The 23279-nt window shown below is 47.2% G+C and overlaps 1 protein-coding gene across 1 annotated transcript in view; it reads right to left on the bottom strand.

Annotated features, from left to right (window-relative positions):
- exoc6b (exocyst complex component 6B) overlaps window positions 1-23279 on the bottom strand; it is a 495523-nt gene that overhangs the window by 395079 nt on the left and 77165 nt on the right. Inside the window, exons 2-4 of the mRNA XM_033043459.1 lie at window positions 18626-18791; window positions 7778-7825; window positions 5351-5441 (exon numbers count right to left, since the gene is read on the bottom strand). Of these exons, the coding sequence (XP_032899350.1) occupies window positions 5351-5441; window positions 7778-7825; window positions 18626-18791 (305 nt within the window). The remainder of the gene's footprint in view (window positions 1-5350; window positions 5442-7777; window positions 7826-18625; window positions 18792-23279) is intronic.

Consider the following 23279-nt stretch of genomic DNA (forward strand, 5'->3'; position numbering starts at 1 on the left):
CGCGCTGAGTTACTCCTGCATTTTGTGTGTACCTTCCATATATACAACTAGAGAGCAGTCCTGAACTACTATCCACCACATTGGAGAGCCTCGGACTACCTTTGATCGGACTTTACTGGCTTTATCTTGCACTAAACATTATCCACGTTATTCCCTTTATCATGTATCTGTATCATGTGTGTATCCACAACAGCCGTCGGAGGTTAGAATAGAATAGAATGCCTTTTATTGTCATTCAAACACACAGGGTTTTAACAAAATATCATTCCTACACTCATGACATGATCACATTGAATGGCGGTGCTGGCTCGAAGGGCCGAATGGCCTACTCCTGCACCTATTATCTATTGTCTTCAATCCATCGCCTCTGGTCAGACAGCAACTGGCAGTGGCGGCTTTTCACACAAAAAAACAAGACACACACTTAACACAATTTACACAAACATCCATCACAGTGAATCTCCAACACCTCCTCACTGTGATGGAAGACAAATGTCTTATCTCTTCTCTTTGTTCTTCTCCCGCGGTCCAGCAGTCCAACTGCAGCGTCGAGGCGACTGGGGCTCACGATGTTAAAGCCCCCGGCGGGCGATGGTAAGTCCCACGGCCGTTTAAGCCGCGCCGATAGATGTTAGGCCCCGCGCCGAGTCATTTAAACCCCGCGATTCCGGAGGGAGAAGTTGCCGTTGCGGGAGCTCCGAAAAGCGGTCTCCCACCAGGGACCCTGCTCCCGATGTTCCTGTCCACCGGGCCTGTGGCCGGAGCCTCCGAAGCTCCGAAGTCGGGTCGCAGCCGTGTGCCACCACAGCTTTCCCCGCTCCAAAGCAGGACCCGCGACTGGAGTCCTCAGGTTGGTTCCAGTTGGATCCGCCGCCGGCTCCTCGATGTTAGGCCCAACGACACCGGAGACCCGGCAGGGAAGTCGGGTCCTCCGTACAGGGATGAGATTAAACGGTTTCCCCCACCCCCCACATATACACAGGTAAAAAAAATTAAAACTAGAACCAAAAACATACATCTAACGGACAAACATTTTTTTAAAAAGACAGACGGACTACAGTCGAGCCGCAGCCACACCGCAGAAGTAGAAGTGGAGGTTGATACAATATAGATGTTTCAAGAGGGTTTTGGATAGGCTCATGGATATGCAGGGAATGGAGGGATGTGGATCACGTGCTGGCAGAGGAGTTTGAATTGAATTGAATTGAATACATTTTAGTAGCCAAGGATGTACACATACAAGGAATTTGCCTTGGTGCTTTGCTCGCAACTAACAACACGATATACAGTAGACAATTAAAAATAAAATATTATAATTTAAACAATGGTGAAAGAATGAAATAAAATACCAGAGGAAAAGGAGGCCACAGACATTTGGTTGTTGAGTAGACATACTGCTCGTGGGAAAAAAGGCTGTTGCGGCTTTGACAGTCCGGAGTCACCTTCCAGAGGGAAGTGATTCAAAGAGTTTGTGGCCAGGGTCGGAGATGATCCTACCCACTCGCTTCCTTGCCCTTGCAGTGTACAGTTCGTTTAATCTACCTTGGCATCATATTCGGTAGACATTGTGGGCTGAAGGGCCTGTTCCTGTGCTGTACTCTTCTATGTTCTAAGACATGTTGGGTCAAAAGCATCTCCCCACCACCACCCCCCCCCCCCCCCCCCCCCACACCCATCCACGTTGGAAGATTTCATGATGCACTGCTTTAGCTGAGAGATGCAGCAAGAAAACGGGCTCTTTGCCCCACCGAGTCCACACCGATCACCCATTCACACTTGGTCTAAGTTATCCCACTTTCCCATTCACTCCCCACGCAGTATGGCCAATTAGGTTATAGACAATAGACAATAGGTGCAGGAGCAGGCCATTCGGCCCTTCGAGCCAGCACCACCATACAATGTGATCATGGCTGATCATCCCCAATCAGTATCCCGTTCCTGCCTTCTCCCCATATCCCGACTCCGCTATTTATAAGAGCCCTATCTAGCTCTCTCTTGAAAGCATCGAGAGAACCGGCCTCCACCACCCTCTGAGGCAGAGAATTCCACAGACACACCACTCTCTGTGAGACAAAGTGTTTCCTCGTCTCTGTTCTAAATGGCTTACTCCTTATTCTTAAACTGTGGCCCCTGGTTCTGGACTCCCCCAACATCAAATGGGTCTGAAGAAGGGTTTCGGCCTGAAACGTCGTCTATTTCCTTCGCTCCATAGATGCTGCTGCACCCGCTGAGTTTCTCCAGCAATTTTGTGTACCATCAAATGGGTTAGTTTAGTTTAGTTTGAGTTCAGTTACCGAGGTACAGTGAAAAGATTTTGGTGCGTGCTAACCAGTCTATGCATGATTATGATACTGACTTACAAACCCACCCGTCTTTCGGACGTAGGAGGAAACCGGAGCACCCGGAGGAAACCCACACGGTCACAGGGAGAAGGTGCTACCCAAATTGGACCGGACGGCCTGTTTCTGCGCTGCATGACCCCCCATGACTAGCTGGACTCAATCTGGTAGTGGAGGTGTGTATGACGGAACTGCAGATGCTGGTTTAAACCGAAGATAGATGCAAAATGCTGGAGTACCTCAGCGGGACAGGAAGCATCTCTGGGGAGAAGGAATGTGTGACGTTTCAGGTCGAGACCCTTCTTCAGACTGATGTCAGGAGAAAGGGAGAAACTGAGATAAGGAAGAGCAAGGTGTGAAAACAGGAGAAAGGGAATGGAGATCGGAGAAAATTGTTAGCTGACCACAAAACAAACCACAAAATGTAGTCGGATAAAACTGGTGGGAGAACTGGGAAGGGGAAGGGGATGGAGAGAGAGGGAAGGCAACGGTTACTTGAAGTTAGAGAAGTCAAAGTTCATACCGCTGGGGTGTAAGCTGCCCGAGCGAAATTTGAGGTGCTGTTCCTACAATCGGCGCTGGGCCTCACTCTGCCAACGGAGGAGGCCGAGGACAGAGAGGTCAGTGTGGGGATGGGAGGGAGAGTTAAAGTGTTTGGTAACTGGGAGATCAAATGGGTCTGGGCTGACTGAGCGGCGGTGTTCAGCAAAACGATCGCCGAGCCTGCGTTTGGTCTCGCCGATGTACAGGAGGTATTGTTCAACAATGGTGGGGGGGAAACAGACTGGGTTGGCCCTTGTGAGGGTTTGGAAGAGTGAGAGGTGACTTCATTGCAACATACAAAGCACTCACAGGGTTTTGACAAGAGAGACATGGAGATGATGTCTGGCTGGGATGTCGAGAACCAGTGGGATTGGAACCAAGTGCTCTGTCATTCTGGGCTGAGATGAATGGGAATTACGTCATTGAGACTGCAGTGAACAGCTAGCATCCTCTACCCAGGGGGGCTGCGATGGCTTAGCTGATGATTGTACTCATGAAAGAGACTGATATGCTTTGGATATTAAGCAGTCATAAGGGATTCGTACAGGAAGGTTGCACCGAGGCTAAAAATCCGCCTTGTTTCGACTGAAAATGAAACAGGCACAAGGGAACAAATGGTCGACTCCTCGCTCCGACACAGAACAACTCACATTGATGAAATAGCTGTCAAACTGATAAACATCACAAGCAATTTCAAAGGAGTGTCGGTGGCGCAGCGGTAGAGTTGCTGCCTCACAGCGCCAGAGACCCGGGTTCCATCTTGACTACAGGTGCTGTCTGTACGGAGTTTGTACGTTCTCCCCATGACCAGCGCGGGTTTCCCCCCACACTCAAAAGTTTAATTGGCTTGGTAAATTTGTAAATTATCCCTACTGTGTGTAGGATAGTGCTAGCATAGAAACATAGAAAATAGGTGCAGGAGTAGGCCATTCGGCCCATCGAGCCTGCACCGCCATTCAATATGATCATGGCTGATCATCCAACTCAGTATCCTGTACCTGCCTTCTCTCCATACCCGCTGATCCCTTTAGCCACAAGGGCCACATCTAACTCCCTCTTAAATATACCCAATGAACTGGCCTCAACTACCTTATGTGGCAGAGAATTCAACAGATTCACCACTCTCTGTGTAAAAAATGATTTTCTCATCTCGGTCCTAAAAGACTTCCCTCTTATCCTTAAACTGTGTCCCCTTGTGCTGGACTTCCCCAACATCGGGAATAATCTTCCTGCATCTAGCCTGTCCAATCCCTTAAGAATTTTGTACGTTTCTATAAAATCCCCCCTCAATCTTCTAAATTCTAGCGTGAACAAGCCGAGTCTATCCAGTCTTTCTTCATATGAAAGTCCTGCCAACCCAGGAATCAGTCTAGCGTGCGGAGATCGCTGGTTGCCGCGGACTCGGTGGGCCGAAGGGCCTGTTTCTGCGCTATATCCCTAAACTAAACTAAAGTATAACCTGTGCAGTCGTGGCTGAACTGTTCACAGTCATAGTCGAACAGCACAGAACCAGACCCCTTGGACCACCTTGTCGAGGCTGACCAAAGATGCCCCAGCTAAGGGGACTAAGCTACATAAGGAGCCACAAGGGATTCATACAGGAAGGTTGTACCGAGGATAAAGATCCGCCTTGCTGCGACGGAACATGAAACAGGCACAAGGGATCAAATGGTCGACTCCTCGCTCCGACACAGAACAACTCACATTGATTAAATAGTTGTCAAACAGAAAAATATCCCAAGTAATTTCAAAGAGTCGGTGGTGCAGCGTTAGAGTTGCTGCCTCACAGCACCAAATATTAAGGGCTAGTCCCATTTGCCTGCGCTTGGCCCACATCACTCCAAACCTTTTCTATCACATGTGGCTGTCCAAATGTCTTTTAAACGCTGTTATAGTACCTGCCTCCCCTGTCGCCTTAGCAGCTTGTTCTATCTACAATAGACAATAGACAATAGGTGCAGGAGTAGGCCGTTCGGCCCTTCGGCCAGCACCGCCATTCAATGTGATCATGGCTGATCATCCCCAATCAGTACCCCGTTCCTGCCTTCTCCCCATATCCCTTGACTCCGCTATCTTTAAGAGTCCTATCTAACTCTCACTTGAAAGCATCCAGAGAATTGGCCTCCACCGCCCTCTGAGGCAGAGAATTCCACAGACTCACAACTCTCTGTGAGAAAAAGTGTTTCCTCGTCTCCGTTCTAAATGGCTTACCCCTTATTCTTAAACTGTGGCCCGTGGTTCTGGACTCCCCCAAAAACCTTTTCACACAGGGAGTTGTGAGTCTGTGGAATTCTATGTGGATAGAACTCTTAAAGATAGCGGAGTCAGGGTATATGGGGAGAAGGCAGGAACGGGGTAATGATTGTGGATGATCAGCCATGATCACATTGAATGTCGGTGCTGGCTCGAAGGGCCGAATTAACCTTGTAAACCTACGCTGAGATATCAACTCGTGTTGCTGGCCGTACCTGGTAGACACAGGGTCAGCTGGTCCATGGTGGCAGCGATGTTCCTCTGTTGGGAACGACACTTCTTCAGTTCCTCCATCTCAACAATTATCTGCGGGGGGGGGGGGATCGGAAGGAAAAGAAACAACTTCATTAACCTGCGTTTTACCGACTGGTTGAAAGACCTTGCTAGTGGATGGCAAGGGACAGGCATTCAACACATGTGCAGTGCAGTACAGTCAGTCCCGGGACACCGGTGGATGCGTCACTGAATGCGTTCAGAAAGTGAATGGGGAGGATTCACGAGGATGTTGCCAGGAATCGAGGGCCTGAGCTATAGGGGGACGTTGGGCAGGCTAGGACTTTATTTAGGCAATAGACAATAGATGCAGGAGTAGGCCTTTCGGCCCTTCAAGCCAGCACCGCCATTCAATGTGATCATGGCTGATCATCCACAATCTGTACTCCGTTCCTGCCTTCTCCCCATATCCCCTGACTCCGCTAGCTTTAAGAGCCCTATCTAGCTCTCTCTTGAAAGTATCCAGAGAACCTTTATATATATTTATATCATGGTATATGGACACATTTATCTGTTTTGTAGTAAATGCCTACTATTTTCTGTGTGCTTAAGCAAAGCAAGAATTTCATTGTCCTATACAGGGACACATGACAATAAACTCACTTGAACTTGAACCGGCCTCCACCGCCCGCTGAGGCAGAGAATTCCACAGACTCACAACTCTCTGTGTGAAAAGGTTTTTCCTCATCTCCGTTCTAAATGGCTTACTCCCTTATTCTTAAACTGTGGCCCCTGGTAATACAGGTGAATGAAGGGTGATCTTATGAAGGTGTATCAGATCCCAAGAGGAATAGTGGCGGCATGGTGACACAGTGGTAGAGTTGCTGCCTCACAGCGCCAGAGACCCAGGTTCGAATCTGACTGCGGGTGTTTATCTGTATGTATTTTTCCCCGTGACCTGCGTGGGTCTTCTCTGCGTGCTTCGGTTTCCTCCCACACTCCAAAGACGTACAGGTTTATCAGTTAATTGGCTTCAGTAAAATTGTAAATTGTTCCTAGAGCGTGGGGATTGCTTATCGGCATGGACTCGGTGGGCCGAAGGGCCTGTGTCTCCGCTGTATATCTCAACTAAACTCAACTAATATCACGGCCAAAAAGACAGCGGAAATTTTCTCAGGATACTTCACGACCATGACATATCACGACTGTCACATGTTGATGGAATGGAGTGCCTGGGCTTGTACACTCTGGGGTATAGAAGGATGAGAGGGCATCTTATTGAAACATGTACGATTATTAAGGGTTTGGACAGGCTTGAGGCAGGAAACAGTTTTGGTCTCCAAATCTGAGGAAGGACATTATTGCCCTAGAGGGAGTGCAGAGAAGGTTCACCAGACTGATTCCTGGGATGTCAGGACTGTCTTATGAAGAAAGACTGGATAGACTTGGTTTATACTCTCTAGAATTTAGGAGATTGAGAGGGGATCTTATAGAAACGTATAAAATTCTTAAGGGGTTGGACAGGCTAGATGCAGGAAGATTGCTCCCGATGTTGGGGAAGTCCAGGACAAGGGGTCACAGCTTAAGGATAAGGGGGAAATCCTTTAAAACCGAGATGAGAAGAACTTTTTTCACACAGAGAGTGGTGAATCTCTGGAACTCTCTGCCACAGAGGGTAGTCGAGGCCAGTTCATTGGCTATATTTAAGAGGGAGTTAGATGTGGCCCTTGTGGCTAAGGGGATCAGAGGGTATGGAGAGAAGGCAGGTACGGGATACTGAGTTGGATGATCAGCCATGATGATAATGAATGGCGGTGCAGGCTCGAAGGGCCGAATGGCCTACTCCTGCACCTAATTTCTATGTTTCTATGTTTCTATGAAACATGTTCCCAATGATGGGGGTGTCCAGAACCAGGGGCCAGAGTTTAAGAATAAGGAGTAAGCCATTTAGAACGGAGATGAAGAAACACTTTTTCACACGGAGTGTTGTGAATCTGTGGAATTCTCTGCCTCAGAAGGTAGTGGAGGCCAATTTTCTGGATGTTTTCAAGAGAGTCAAAGAGAGAGATAGCTCTTAAAGATAACGGAGTCAAGGGATATGGGGAGAAGGCAGGAACGGGGTACTGATTGGGGATGAGCAGCCATGATCACAGTGAGTGGCGGTGCTGGCTCGAAGGGCCAAATGGCCTCCTCCTGCACCTATTGTCTATTGTCCGTACAGGCACCACCTGTAGTCAGGATGGAACCCGGGTCTCTGACGCTGCAAGGCAGCAACTCTACCGCTGGGCCACCGCGCCACCCCCTTGGATTTACATGATCGCAAGAGACTTGTTCGGCAAAGTCGTCCCCTGGAAATGTAGCGATTTTCAGAACACAAGAACCAAGTGGCGCAGAGTAAAATCTGGTTCGATAATCAGAATGGAACTCACCTCCCTCCCCGTCTCTTGCAGCTTGTCATTTGTATCAGTCACCTGGATCTGAGGCAACAAAAAAGTCCTTTTAAAATGCTGATAGTAAATAACAAATGCAAGTAATTAGCGTTAAATCATCAAGATGCATGCTGCAAACACAAACAAATGATTATGGATGCGAAGGAAGCAACTGCAGATGCTGGTTTAACATTGAAGATGGACACAAAATGCTGGAGTAACTGAGCGGAACAGGCAGCATCTATGGAGAGAAGGAATGGGGGAGGTTTCGGGTCGAGACCCTTCTTCAGTCATCGTTTTGTGTCTATTATGGATGCTACTTGGCTTTGCTATGATATCCTAAGGAGATATATTTGGAGGAAGTATCCAGATACTGGTACAGGTACTATCACAACACTTAAGAAACATTTGGACATGTACATGGATAGGATAGGTTCAGAGAGATCGAGACTTCATCTTTACATCGGGAGCTCGCAGTCTCGGGAGAGGCCGTGGATGTCGGGAGCTCCAATGTCGTGGAAGGTTCGACACCAGCCCGACTCGAGGTTCGATCGCCGGCGCGGGGAGCTGACATCCCCCCGATGCAAGAGCTGATCGCCCCGAGTCAGGGAACATCCCGTCAACGGAGGGCTCGAGGTCCCTGGACCGCGGGAGGGCAAAGGGAATAGATTTGAACTTTTTTCCGCCTTCCGTCACAGTGAGGAATGTGGAGGAGTCACTGTGGTGGATGTTTATGTTAACATGTGTTTTGTGTGTTCTGTTGCTTTTTATTTGTATCACTGACTTGGCAAATGAAATTCCTCGTATGTTGCAAAACATATAACCATATAACCATATAACAATTACAGCACGGAAACAGGCCATCTCGGCCCTACAGGTCCGCGCCGAACAACTTTTTTCCCTTAGTCCCACCTGCCTGCACTCATACCATAACCCTCCATTCCCTTCTCATCCATATGCCTATCCAATTTATTCTTAAATGATACCAACGAACCTGCCTCCACCACTTCCACTGGAAGCTCATTCCACACCGCTACCACTCTCTGAGTAAAGAAGTTCCCCCTCATGTTACCCCTAAACTTCTGTCCCTTAATTCTGAAGTCATGTCCTCTTGTTTGAATCTTCCCTATTCTCAAAGGGAAAAGCTTGATCACATCAACTCTGTCTATCCCTCTCATCATTTTAAAGACCTCTATCAAGTCCCCCCTTAACCTTCTGCGCTCCAGAGAATAAAGACCTAACTTATTCAACCTATCTCTGTAACTTAGTTGTTGAAACCCAGGCAACATTCTAGTAAATCTCCTCTGTACTCTCTCTATTTTGTTGACATCCTTCCTATAATTGGGCAACCAAATTGTTAGCCATACTTGGCTAATAAAGTATTATTGTGATTGGGATTGTGATAAGGGGCAAACACAGCGGTTATGAAGGTGAGGTAGATCAGCCATGATTGAATGCGGAGTAGACTTGATGTGTCGAATGGCCTAATTCTATTCACTTATGAACTGGGAATTATGACAGACGCCTCCTGGTGGCGATCCCTAGAAGTGACGACGCGATGCACTCTGTGACACGTTTGGGCGACAATTCTGTCAACATGTTGGACCACGACAGAAGCCAACAGCGAGCTACACATCGTCTGACACACGAGCGAACGAACTTATAGAAACATAGAAACATAAAAATAGGTGCAGGAGTAGGCCATTCGGCCCTTCGAGCCTGCACCGTCATTCAATATTGAGAAAAATGTTTTTCTCATCTCGGTCCTCAAAGACTTCCCCCTTATCCTTAAACTGTGACCCCTTGTTCTGGACTTCCCCAACATCGGGAACAATCTTCCTGCATCTAGCCTGTCCAACCCTTTCTATAAGATCCCCCCTCAATCTTCTAAATTCTAGCGAGTACAAGCCGAGTCTATCCAGTCTTTCTTCATATGAAAGTCCTGACATCCCAGGTATCAGTCTGGTGAACCTTCTCTGTACTCCCTTATGAACTTATAAGGTGAGACAAGTGTAGATGGACAACATTAGTCGGTGTGGGAAAGTTGGGGAGTCAACCAAAATTGTGGTGAATGTTATCACTCATAAGCTGGTGCAAAACACATGAAGCTTTCACTGTCTCCCCCTCATCCTTCTAAACTCCAGCGAGTACAGGACCAGTGCTGTCAAACGCTCGTCATATGTTAACCCACTCATTCCTGGGATCATTCTTGTAAACCTCCTCTGGACCCTCTCCAGAGCCAGCACAGTTGCTCACTTCCTCAACTGATGTTGCACCAAGGTCAAATGGAAGGTGAAAATATAAAATTAGGAACAAGACTCAACAGATATAATGTATTGAGGGATGCGCAGGAAGAAACTGCAGATGCTGGTTTAAATCGAAGGTAGACACAAAATGCTGGAGTAACTCAGCTGGACAGGCAGCATCTCTGGAGAGAAGGAATGGGTGATGTTTCGGGTCGAGACCCTTCTTCAGACTGATGTCAGGGGAGTGGGTGGTACAGAGATAGAATGTAGGCGGAGACAGTAAGACTGGTGGGAGAACTGAGAAGGGGGAGGGGATGGAGAGAGAGGGAAAGCAAGGGCTATTTGAAGTTAGAGATGTCTACCTTAGAGAAGTCAATGTTCATACCGCTGGGGTGTAAGCTGCCCAAGCTAAATATGAGGCGCTGTTCCTCCAATTGCGCTGGGCCTCACTCCTGTACATCGGCGAGACCAAGCGCAGGCTCGGCGATCGTTTCACTGAACACCTCCGCTCAGTCCATCTAAACCTACCTGATCTCCCGGTTGCTCAGCATTTTAACTCCCCCTCCCATTCCCACACTGACTTTTCTGTCCTGGGCCTCCTCCATTGTCAGAGCGAGGCCCAGCACATACTGGAGGAACAGCACCTCATATTTAGCCTCTGCTTGGACCCCAATATCCCTCAACACATTTTTTATTCTTCACTCTTTAGGAAAATGTCATTCTTTTGGAAACCTGTGTTCCCCTCTTCCATTATAGATGAGGCTCTCACTAGGGTCTCCTCGATACCCCGCAGCTCCGCTCTTACTCCCCCCCCCCCCCCCCCCCTTTCGCAACAAGGACAGAGTCCCCCTTGTCCTCACCTTCCACCCCATCAGCCGCCGCGTACAACACATAATCCTCCAACATTTTCGCCACCTCCAACGGGATCCCACTACTGGCCACATCTTCCCATCTCCACCCTTTTCTGCTTTCCGCAGAGACCGTTCCCCCCAAACCTCCCTGGTCAATTCGTCCATTCCCACCCAAACCTCTGGCAGTGATCGCAACGTCTACTGAAGTGTGTGGATGGCCGTTGGCTCGCAAGGTGCTCATCCGCACTTTGACAGGTCTTGTTTTTGGTCCTGCTGGGGGTCCACAGCCCCCTCCTCATCTGGCAAACCAGGCGGGGGAGACGATTCAGTCGCCAACTGTCCGACCCTGGAGCGGGTAGCAAGGGATTAAGCGGCCTTTTCACGGGGCGACTTGACGCAAGAGTTAACCAGAGTTTAACATCGTGGGAACCTCGTGCGACAACAGTACGGCATTCGTGGACCACCGTGGACCACCGTGGACCACCGTAGCGCTAACGGCAGGTAATCGTGTATCTTGGTCACTCGGAAGAAAATTCAAGAAAGTTTGAATTTCTCCAAGAGTGACTTGTACACTTGTGGTTGAACATTGCAACATTATATGAACGTAGTGGCCAGTGCGATATCCGTAATAACTCTTGCGGGTACCGTGGGAACTCCTGCGAACGGTGAACCCGGAAGCTGGACAGAGGGGACAGAAGGTGAGTAAAAATTGTCTTCTGTCGGATTGAATTTAAAAAATAAATTAAAATAAAGATTTGCATCCGCATATGGACATCAACTTATTCATGAGTTATGTTAATGAGATTCAAGAAAATAACTATAATCGTTAAAAGGGACTTTAAAAGGGACTTTACTGAAAGGTTACGCATTTTTATGGTCCGTGAGAAATTTTTCACATGTACTTCTTTGAGAGATACAGGTCGGAGTCCTCGCCGACTAGCGATCGATGCCTTTCCGAAGCAGGGTCCGGAACGCTACCAATCAATGTTGTACAGAGACCCGTGTAAGGAGTGAACTGCACATGCTGGTTTAAACCGAAGACAGACACAAAAAGCTGGAGTAACTCAGCGAGTCAAACATAGAAACATAGAAACATAGAAAGTAGGTGCGAGAGTAGACCACCAGGTCCGTCGAGCCCGGACCGCCATTCGCTCATGGCTGAACACTAAACAGACACACTCACCCACAAACAGTAGACACAAGACACAGAACACAAGACACTACCCTCCCCTTTATACCCCTATCACCCCTCTCCACCCCAAGAACCGCGTGATCTCCTGGGGGAGGCAAAAAAACGGATAAAAACCCAGGTCCAATTCGGGAAAAAAATCCGGGAAATTCCTCTCCGACCCCAATCCAGGCGATCGACACTTGTCCAGGAGATCACTCAGGTCTTACTATACTAACCATACCTAGGTCCATATCCCTGCCCTCTCCCCGTAGCCCCTTATCCCCTTGGCAGCTAAAAAACCATCTATTTTAGACTTAAATATATTTAACGTTTCTGCTTCCACTGCTCCCTGGGGCAGTGAATTCCATAAATTAACCACCCTCTGGGTGAAGAAGTTCTTCCTCATCTCAGTTTTAAAAGAGCCCCCCCTTACTCTGCAACTATGTCCCCTAGTTCTAGTTTCCCCGATCATTGGGAACATCCTCGGTGCATCCACCCGATCAAGGCCCCTCACGATCTTATATGTTTCAATGAGATCGCCTCTCATTCTTCTAAACTCCAAAGAGTAGAGTTACAGCTTACTTAACCTTTCCTCATATGTCAATCCCCTCATTGCAGGAATTAATCTTGTAAACCTTCGCTGCACTGCCTCCAGGGCTAGTACATCCTTTCTTAAGTATGGACCCCAGAACTGTACACAGTATTCCAAATGTGGTCTCACTAATACTGTGTACAGCTGCAGCAAGACCTCCGTGTTTTTATACTCAATCCCCCTAGCAATAAAGGCCAAAACTCCATTGGCCTTCCTGATTGCTTGCTGCACCTGCATACTGACTTTTAGTGATTCATGTACTAATACCCCTAGATCCCTTTGCGTTGCATTACAACGCAGCTCCTCCTCATTTAGAAAATAACTTGCCCTATCATTTTTTTCCCAAAGTGAATGACTTCACATTTATTAGTATTAAATTTCATCTGCCAAGTTGTTGCCCACTCACCTAGCTTATCTATATCCTTTTGCAGACTCTTCCTATCCTCCTCATCCCCTACTTTTCCTCCCATTTTTGTATCGTCCGCAAATTTTGATATATTACACTTGGTTCCCTCCTCCAAATCATTTATATAAATTGTGAACAACTGGGGTCCCAGCACCGACCCTTGCGGAACCCCGCTAGTTACCGGTTGCCATCCCGAGTATGAACCATTTATCCCCACTCTCTGCTTCCTATTTGTTAGCCAATCCTCTACCCATGCTAATATATTACCCCCAATCCCATAATTTTCTATTTTTAGCAATAGTCTCTTATGTGGCACCTTGTCAAAAGCCTTTTGGAAGTCCAAGTATACCACATCCACCGGTTCCCCTTTATCCACCCGGGTTGTTACTTCCTCAAAGAATTCGAGCAGATTCGTTAAACAGGACTTCCCCTTCACAAAACCATGCTGGTTCCGTCCGATGAAGTCATGTTTATCCAAGTGCCCCGTTAGTGTTTCTTTAATAATTGTCTCTAACATTTTACCCACCACCGATGTTAGACTAACCGGTCTATAGTTACCCGCCTTCTGTTTACTTCCTTTTTTAAATATAGGTGTTACATTGGCCATTTTCCAATCCACTGGGACCGTTCCTGCCTCCAGGGAGTTTTGGAAAATTATCACCAATGCATCCACAATCCCCACCGCTATCTCCCTCAAGACCCTTGGATGTAATCCATCAGGCCCAGGGGATTTATCCTCCTTCAGTCTCATTAATTTCCCTAATACCACCTCCTTGGTGATCTTAATAGTATTTAGCTCCTCCATTCCTACCGCCCCCTGTTTATCCAGCGTTGGAATATTTTTTGTGTCTTCTATGGTGAAGACTGATACAAAATACTCGTTTAATGCCTTTGCCATTTCCATGTTCCCCACCAACAACTCTCCAGTCTCACCCTCCAATGGACCAACGTTCACCTTAGCCACCCTTTTTCTTTTTATATAGCTATAAAAACTCTTACTATTAGTTTTTATGTTGTTCGCTAAATTCCTTTCATAGTCTATTTTCCCCGTCTTAATTAATCTCTTAGTTATTTTTTGCTGACCTTTAAATGCTTCCCAATCCTCTACCCTCCCACTATCTCTGGCTACCTTATATGCCCTTGCCTTCAGCCGAATACTATCCTTTATAGTTTTACTGAGCCATGGCTGACTGTTCTTACCCTTACCCCTTTTTTTCTTCATAGGAATAAATTTTTCTTGAAATTAATCGGAATTGAGTCAAGCAGCATCTCTGGAGAAAAATAGCTGATGTTTCGGGACGAGACACATCTTCAGACTCAATTCCGATTAGGCTGTCTGAAGAAGGGTTCCGATTCGAATCGCCACCTATTCTTTTTCTCCAGAGATGCTGCCTGACCCGCTGACTTACTCCAGCTTTTTATGTTTTTCTTCCCAGATCTGACTTACCTGCTGAGTTACACCAACATTTTGTGTCCTTCTGTGCGTATTAACCAGCATTAACCAGCGTCTGCAGTTCCTTTAGACATTACCTAACTTCAGATTTTAGAGATATAGCGCGTGGGAACTCCTGCGAACGGTAAACCCGGAAGCTGGACAGAGGGGACAGAAGGTGAGTAAAAAAGGTGGTCTCAATATCGACAAGGGAACACGTGTCCTTCGAGGACGTCCCACCTAATTGTCATTGTTGGATAATCTTTTTAACAGGAACACTTGCAGAGATGGCTCCCAGAAAATCTCAAAGAAAGGGGGTAAAGCGTGTCAGAGATGTTTTTGCCATGTTGCTCTATTCAGTTTCTATATTGTTTCAGTTTCCATATCTATATTGTTGCTCTAATCAGATTCCCAGGGGGTCAGGGCAGGACTGGAGTTGGGAGGGAAAGGTGGGGGAGTTGAGGGAGAGGAGGGGGAGACAGATGGGGGTGTCTTCATTTACTGGCGGCAGGTGTCTGTCACTGAAACAGGCAGGTGAGATTTCACATCCACCTTGTGTGTGCCTCTCTCTCTCTCTCCCTCCCTCTTACACAGGCTGAGAGACTCTGCCTCTGTGAGTGTACGTCTCTTTCTCCCCCTCTCCCACACACAGTAAGACCGAGGTACTGTGCTCAGTCCATCTGTGTCTCCCACATACACAGTAAAACATGTCTCCAAATGAGCCAATTCAACCAAGGGAGGATATTTATAGTGTGTGAAAAAAAAAGTTACATCATTTGTGTCACGTGTAGTTCACGATGTTCATTCAAGATTTAACGCGAAAGCTCGGGAGACGGACAAGTCACTCGCACAAATAGCAGAAATGCCGAGTACCGTGGGAACTCTTTATCTACCCCCGTTATATCGTGCGAGACTCGTGCTGGACCACGACCTCTTCACTCTGGTGACATCTTGCGTCAACTCGCCCCGTGAAAAAGCCCCATTACATGGTACCCGTGGCAGGGGGGGGGGGGGGGGGAACTCCCTCCGACCTGGCTGGTGTGATAGTAATGTGTAATAGGCTTTTGGATATGCAGGGAATAGAGGGATATGGATCACGTGCAGGCACATGAGATTATTGATGTCATTAGCTGACATAGAACCTGACATCATGTTCAGAAGTTTAAAGGAAGTGTGTGGGAGCGCTCAGCTCCAGCAAGGAAGATTGATCCTATGCTAAACACAAGCTGTCGCTGCATCAGTGGATGCATGAGACCTACCCAGACTGATGACATCTGCCTACTCTCTGGCATTGCACCCTGCTGGAATCAGAGGAGCTGCAGCTAGTCAAAAAGCACGCCTCAGACAATCAGACACCCCCTACATGACCACCCTTTGCTACCTCAGCGTTTGAAATGGGGATGATCAGCCATGATCACATTGAATGGCGGTGCTGGCTCGAAGGGCCAAATGGCCTACTCCTGCACCTTTTGTCTATTGTCTATTGAAATCACGCAGATGTTTCCCTCTTCTGCCCATCCCCTGGGCTACAGTGCATCATCCAGAAGGCTCAAACACTGCGCAGAGAGACTAGAGGAATCTCCGGAAGACATTCACATGGCGATCGACCCCTCCGAGAAACTCCCAGCCGGTTCCGACCGACTGTGGATAACCTGGCACAGTCTCAACAGCCTGCGGACGGGCGCGGGGAGGAGCACATCGAACGTGCTGAAGGTGCGGCAGGCTGCGGGTGCGGACAGGGGCCTCCAGACTATGGAGCTGTGACTTCTGAGCTGTGACATGCTGCATGACACATGCATTGTGAAGGATGAGAGGGAATCTCATTGATACATATAAGATTATTAAGGGCTTGGACACACTGGAGGCAGGAAACATGTTCCCAATGTTGGGAAAGTCCAGAACCAGGGGCCACAGTTTAAGAATAAGGAGTAAGCCTTTTAGAACGGATACGAGGAAACACTTTTTCTCACAGAGAGATGTGAGTCTGTGGAATTCTCTGCCTCAGAGGGCGGTGGAGGCGGGTTCTCTGGATGCTTTCAAGAGAGAACTAGATAGGGCACTTAAAAATAGCGGAGTCAGGGGATATGGGGAGAAGGCAGGAACGGGGTACTGATTGGGGATGATCAGCCATGAACACATTGAATGGCGGTGCTGGCTCGAAGGGCCGAATAGCCTACTCCTGCACCTATTGTCTATTGTCCATTTTCACAGTGAAGGACCTTGCAGAGGCCAACGAGGTGGCACTAGAATGTGCTCGCTATTGGCAAACAGTTGTGTGATGACACAAAATACACAATAACCATGTTGGGGCCGATGGTGGGGGCGATGGGCCTTATCCAGTTCTGCATTGCTCTATAGATACACAGGACTGCAGATGCTGGTACACCAAAAATGACACCAAGTGCTGGAGCAACTCAGCAGGTCAGGCAGCATCTCTGGAGAGCATGGACAGGTGAGGTACCGTTCTCTGTATATTTTATTCATTTTGAGAGATACGGTGTGGAAACAGGCCCTTCGGCCCAACGGGTTTGCACCAACCAGCGATCCGCGTACACTAGTTCTATCCTACACAGGCAGGTCAATTTGCAGAAGCTGTAGACTGGTTACTCCACACTAACCAATTGTAGTGCTTTATTGTTTAAGAAGGAACTGCAGATGCTGGAAAATCAAAGGTAGACATAAATGCTGGAGAAACTCAGCGGGTGCAGCAGCATCTATGGAGCGAAGGAAATAGGCAACGTTTTGGGCCGAAACCCTTCTTCAGAATTCAGTTGCAAGTAGGAATTTCGTTGTTCTAACTGGGACTTGAGAGAATAAACACTCTTGACTCTTGACTTACTCCGCTAATGTGCGGGATAGAACTAATGTATGGGTGATCGGTGGTCGGCGTGGACTCGGTGGGCTGAAGGGCCTGTTTCCACGCTGTATCTTTAAATTAAACTACAAACACTAAAACCAGAGGAAATCTAAAGAAGGGTCTCTACCCGAAACGTCACCCAATTTCTTCTATCCAGAGATGCTGGCTTCTCCATGGAGTACCCCCGCACAATTAAAGGATGGAATAGTCTTCACCCTACCATAGTTACCCAACCAGATGCAACTAAATTTAAGGTCGCTCTTTTTCCCCAAGAACCCATTTTCGCTTAAGTCCAAGTCAAGAGTCTAGAGAGTTCTATTGTCATGTGTCCCAGATAGGACAATGAAATTCTTGCTTGCTGCAGCACAACAGAATATGTAAACATAATACAGAACAGGAGATAAAAGTTCAGTGTGTCTATATACCATAGACCATATATATATATACACAATAAATAAACAGGTAAAATGCAATAGGCTGTTATTTTTCAGTTTTTGGAGTTTGGTGGTGGTGGGCCCACTCCTTTAAATTCCATTTGGAATATTTTTGGAGGACCAGGAAACCAAGAAGCAAGAGTTACTCCAAGGAGTTACTCCAGCTCCAGGCAATGATTCTCCGTTGGTTTTCAGCGGTGGCGGTGAGGCGGTGACCGGACAGCAATGGCGGCCTGATCTCCCACAATTCAAAGCGAGGGAGAAAGTGCCCAGCGCCGACCAGTTGTCGTGGCAGTGCGCATGCGCATGCGCAGGCGCAGGGCGATCGATGATGTGCTGGCCGTGGTTGTGCACACGTGCAGGGCAGGATGTGCAGGCCGTGGCAGTACGTATGTGTAAGGCAGCCGGCCGTGCCGGCAGATGAGGATCGGGCGGAGAGCGGAGACCTGGCGGCCTGGACACGGTTACAGATGGCGGGCGGAGACGGAGAGTTACAGAGAGAGAGATAGAGAAGGGGGGCCCACTCAGAGTTGAACGATAGGTGTCCCGGGTGCTTGCCAAGCCGGGCAAAATAGCAGGGCTCTTAGGTTGCCCGGCGGGACTTTAGGTCACCATTGGCACCCGGGCAACCGTTAATTTCGAGCCCTGTTAACGGCTGTGGAGGCCATGTCAATGGATATTTTTAAGGCGGTTTATTGATTGGTACGGGTGTCGGGGGTTACGGGGAGAAGGCAGGAGAATGGGGTTAGGAGGGAGAGATATATCGGCCACGATTGAATGGCGGAGTTGACACGATGGGCTGAATGGCGTCGTTGTGCTCCTGGAATTTAGGAACTAATGACGTGAAAGATCGACGCACCTTCAGTTTCTGTGCCTCTCCCCGCACCTTCAGCAGCTCCGTGATGGAATCCACAAATCCCTGGAAGTGGAAGTTGCACATCTTCTCAATCTCACGGTCGTGGTTCCTGATCCGGGCATCCAGTTTCTCCATGAACCTCCAGTGTTCCACTCCATCGTACACCGACCTGAAACGGGACAAAGACGTTTAAAGCATTTTAAAGCTTCCATTGGTAGTCACAGAGTTGTAAAAGTTCACTTAAAAAGCTAGACAAAGTACAAATTCCTAAGACCATACAAAGCTTTAATTTAACGTCTGACGGGTGTGGACCTAGAGACCCAGAGGCAACAGTTTTACGTCTGAAACTCCAGCAGCACACACAAAGAAATACCAGAAAACCCGAGTTTATATACCTACAGACATAAAACCAATTGCATGATGTAATGTACAAGAAACCATCATCCACCTCCAAATATGGCTTCTTTGCCAAAAGCCAGTCATCCCAATGGCATCCTCTGGGCCCCTTCTTATCTGATTAACCTCTTCAACTTACATTAAAAAACCTTGTAAGAGAGCTGTGAACTATTCAACTTAAGTTAAAAAAAACCCTTGTCATGATGGGAGTTGTCCAAATCCCATCATGCATTACAATTGGCTTTTTACAACAGGAAAGCTTAAATATGACAACAATCAATGAATAACTAACTCTTTCAGAGTGATACAGCATGGAAACAGGCCCCACAGCCCAACATGCCCACACCGGCTAACATGTCCCAGTTACACCAGTCCCATTACAGTCATAGAGTGATACAGTGTGGAAACAGGCCCCACGGCCCAACTTGCCCTCACCGGCCAACATGTCCCAGCCACACCAGTCCCATTACAATCATAGAGTGATACAGTGTGGAAACAGGCCCCACGGCCCAACTTGCCCACACCGGCCAACATGTCCCAGCTACACCAGTCCTATGGCCCCGCGTTTAGACCATATCCCTCTAACCTTGCCCCATCCATGTTACCTTTCTAATTATTTCTTAAACGTTGCGATAGTCCCTGCCTTAACTACCTCCTCTGGCAGCTCGTTCCATACACCCACCACCCTTTGTGTAAAAGAGTCGAGAGTGTTCATCAGTCATTCATTCATCACCGTTGAAAACATTAGCGACGCAGTGGTGCTGGTTTCCGACGGGAACGGTGACGGACGCACCGCACATCTCTGTCCTCCAGTTCCTGCGGACGTCCGCCGCTGGAAGTCTAGGATTTTGGTGTGTGTTTGATTTATCATCGTTCCTTACAATGCCGTGTACGACAGTGATCGCAACTTCTACTGAAGTGTGGATGGCTGTCGGCTCGCTAGAAGCTCATCCGCCCTTTGACTAGTCTTGCTCTTGTGGTCCTGCTGGGGGTCCACAGCCCCCTCCTCACCTGGCAAACCAGGGTGGGGGAGACGGTTTAGTCACCAACTATCCAACCATGGAGCAGGTAGCACGGGTACCTGAGGCGGGGGGGAACTCCCCCCGACCTGACCTGTGATCATAGGAGTAGAATTTGGCCCATCAAGTCTTTTTCTACCTTGGTAAAAAGGTTCTGACTGGCTACCCGAACGATGCCTCTCACGGTTTTAAGAGTCAAGAGTCTAGAGAGTTTTATTGTCATGTGTCCCAGATAGGACAATGAAATTCTTGCTTGCTGCAGCACAACAGAATATGTAAACATAATACAGAACAGGAGATAAAAGTTCAGTGTGTCTATATACCATAGACCATATATATATTTCTATCAAGTGTCCCTTCAACCTCCAACACTCTAGAGAAAGCAATCCAAGTGTGAAAAGTCTGAAGATGGGTCTCAACCCGAAACATCACCCATTCCTTCTCTCCAGAGATGCTGCCTGTCCCGCTGAGTTACTCCAGCATTTTGCGCCTTTTTCCGATTTAAACCAGCATCTGCAGTTCTTTCCTACACCAAGTGTGTCAAACCTCCCCTTCTGGCGAACACGCCCTAATTCAGGCAGCATTATGGTAAGACTTGCCATCACTCGCCGGGGGCTTCAACATCGGCAGAAGAATGGAAAACTGGGGAGAGACAATGACTTTGCCTTCCATCACAGTGAGGAGGGGATTCTCTGTGATGGATGTTTGTGTAAATTGTGTCGGTGTGTGTCTTGGTCCTTTTCTTGTTGTATGACTGCAGAAACTAAATTTCGTTTGAACTTCATTTGAGGTTCAAATGACAATAAACGGTATTGTATTGTATTGTATTGTAAACTCTTCTCCACCTTCTCCAATCCTTCCACATCATTCCATTAATGGGGGGACCAGAACTGTACACGATACTCCAAATGCGACTCACAAACCAGTTTATAAAGCCACTACCTGACTTTCTGACTCTTCAAAATTCATAAAAGCCGAAATAGGCCGTTCGGCCCGTTGAGTCTATTCCCCAGTCTCTTGCCTTCTCCCCCTAACCTTTGACAGCTTACTAATCAAGAATCGCATACTCTCCTCTTTAAATATCTTAATTAAGTAACAATGTCAATTGTAGTGGCAGCACAATAGGTTAGTAAACATCGTACTCAATAGATAATATAACGAACAAATAATGAAAATATGTTCCATTTTTTAAAATCCAATACAGTGCAATCATAACAACACATTACCTGAAGCTTACATACCAAGTTTAAGAATAACCATATAATAATTACAGCACGGAAACAAGCCATCTCGGCCATACAAGTCCGTGCCGAACAACGTTTTTCCCTTAGTCCCACCTGCCTGCACTCATACCATAACCCTCCATTCCCTTCTCATCCATATGCCTATCCAATTTATTTTTAAATGATACCAACGAACCTGCCTCCACCACTTCCACTGGAAGCTCATTCCACACCGCTACCTCTCTGAGTAAAGAAGTTCCCCCTCATGTTACACCTAAACTTCTGTCCCTTAATTCTGAAGTCATGTCCTCTTATTTGAATCTTCCCTATTCACAAAGGGAAAAGCTGATCCACATCAACTCTGTCTATCCCTCATCATTTTAAAGACTTCTATCAAGTCCCCCCTTAACATTCTGCGCTCCAGAGAATACAGACCTAACTTATTCAACCTTTCTCTGTAACTTAGTTGTTGAAACCCAGGCAACATTCTAGTAAATCTCCTCTGTACGCTCTCTATTTTGTTGACATCCTTCCTATAATTGGGCGACCAAAATTGTACACCATACTCCAGATTTGGTCTCACCAATGCCTTGTACAATTTTAACAATACATCCCAGCTTCTATACTCTATGCTCTGATTGATAAAGGCTAGCATACCAAAAGCTTTCTTTACCACCCTATCTATATGAGATTCCACCTTCGAGGAACTATGCACGGTTATTCCCAGATCCCTCTGTTCAACTGTATTCTTCAATTCCCTACCATTTACCATGTACGTCCTATTTTGATTTCTCCTCCATATGTGTAGCACCTCATATTTATCAGCATTAAACTCCATCTGCCATCTTTCAGCCCATGCAGTGGTTTTATATGGGTTCAGACTGGTACAGAGGGGTTTCGTGCGGTTAAGAGGGGTGATTTGAAGAGATTTAGAGGGGCTAGAGGGGTTCAGAAGGGTTAAGAGGGGTTTAAAGGGATTGAGAGGGGTTTTGAGGGGTTCAGAGGGGTTCAGAGGGGTTTATAGAGGTAGAGAGCGGTTTAGAGATGTTTAGAGGTGTTTAGGGGGTGTAACCATATAACCATATAACAATTACAGCACGGAAACAGGCCATCTCGACCCTTCTAGTCCGTGCCGAACACGTATTCTCCCCTAGTCCCATATACCTGCGCTCAGACCATAACCCTCCATTCCTTTCCCGTCCATATAACTATCCAATTTATTTTTAAATGATAAAAACGAACCTGCCTCCACCACCTTCACTGGAAGCTCATTCCACACAGCCATCACTCTCTGAGTAAAGTAGTTCCCCCTCATGTTACCCCTAAACTTCTGTCCCTTAATTCTCAAGTCATGTCCCCTTGTTTGAATCTTCCCTACTCTCAGTGGGAAAAGCTTATCCACGTCAACTCTGTCTATCCCTCTCATCATTTTAAAGACCTCTATCAAGTCCCCCCTTAACCTTCTGCGCTCCAAAGAATAAAGCCCTAACTTGTTCAACCTTTCTCTGTAACTTAGTTGCTGAAACCCAGGCAACATTCTAGTAAATCTCCTCTGTACTCTCTCTATTTTGTTGACATCCTTCCTATAATTAGGCGACCAAAATTGTACCCCATACTCCAGAATTGGCTTCACCAATGCCTTGTACAATTTTAACATTACATCCCAACTTCTATACTCAATGCTCTGATTTATAAAGGCCAGCACGCCAAAAGCTTTCTTTACCACCCTATCTACATGAGATTCCACTTTCAGGGAACTGTGCCCAGTTATTCCCAGATCCCTCTGTTCACCTGCATTCTTCAATTCCCTACCATTTACCATGTACGTCCTATTTTGATTTGTCCTGCCAAGATGTAGCACCTCACACTTATCAGCATTAAACTCCATCTGCCATATTTCAGACCACTCTTCCAACTGGCATAAATCTCTGTAGACTTTGAAAATCTACTTCATTATCCACAACCCCACCTATCTTAGTATCATCTGCATACTTACTAATCCAATTTACCACAAAACCA

The sequence above is a fragment of the Amblyraja radiata genome, chromosome 1 (assembly GCF_010909765.2).
Source record: "Amblyraja radiata isolate CabotCenter1 chromosome 1, sAmbRad1.1.pri, whole genome shotgun sequence".
Classification (NCBI taxonomy): domain Eukaryota; kingdom Metazoa; phylum Chordata; class Chondrichthyes; order Rajiformes; family Rajidae; genus Amblyraja; species Amblyraja radiata.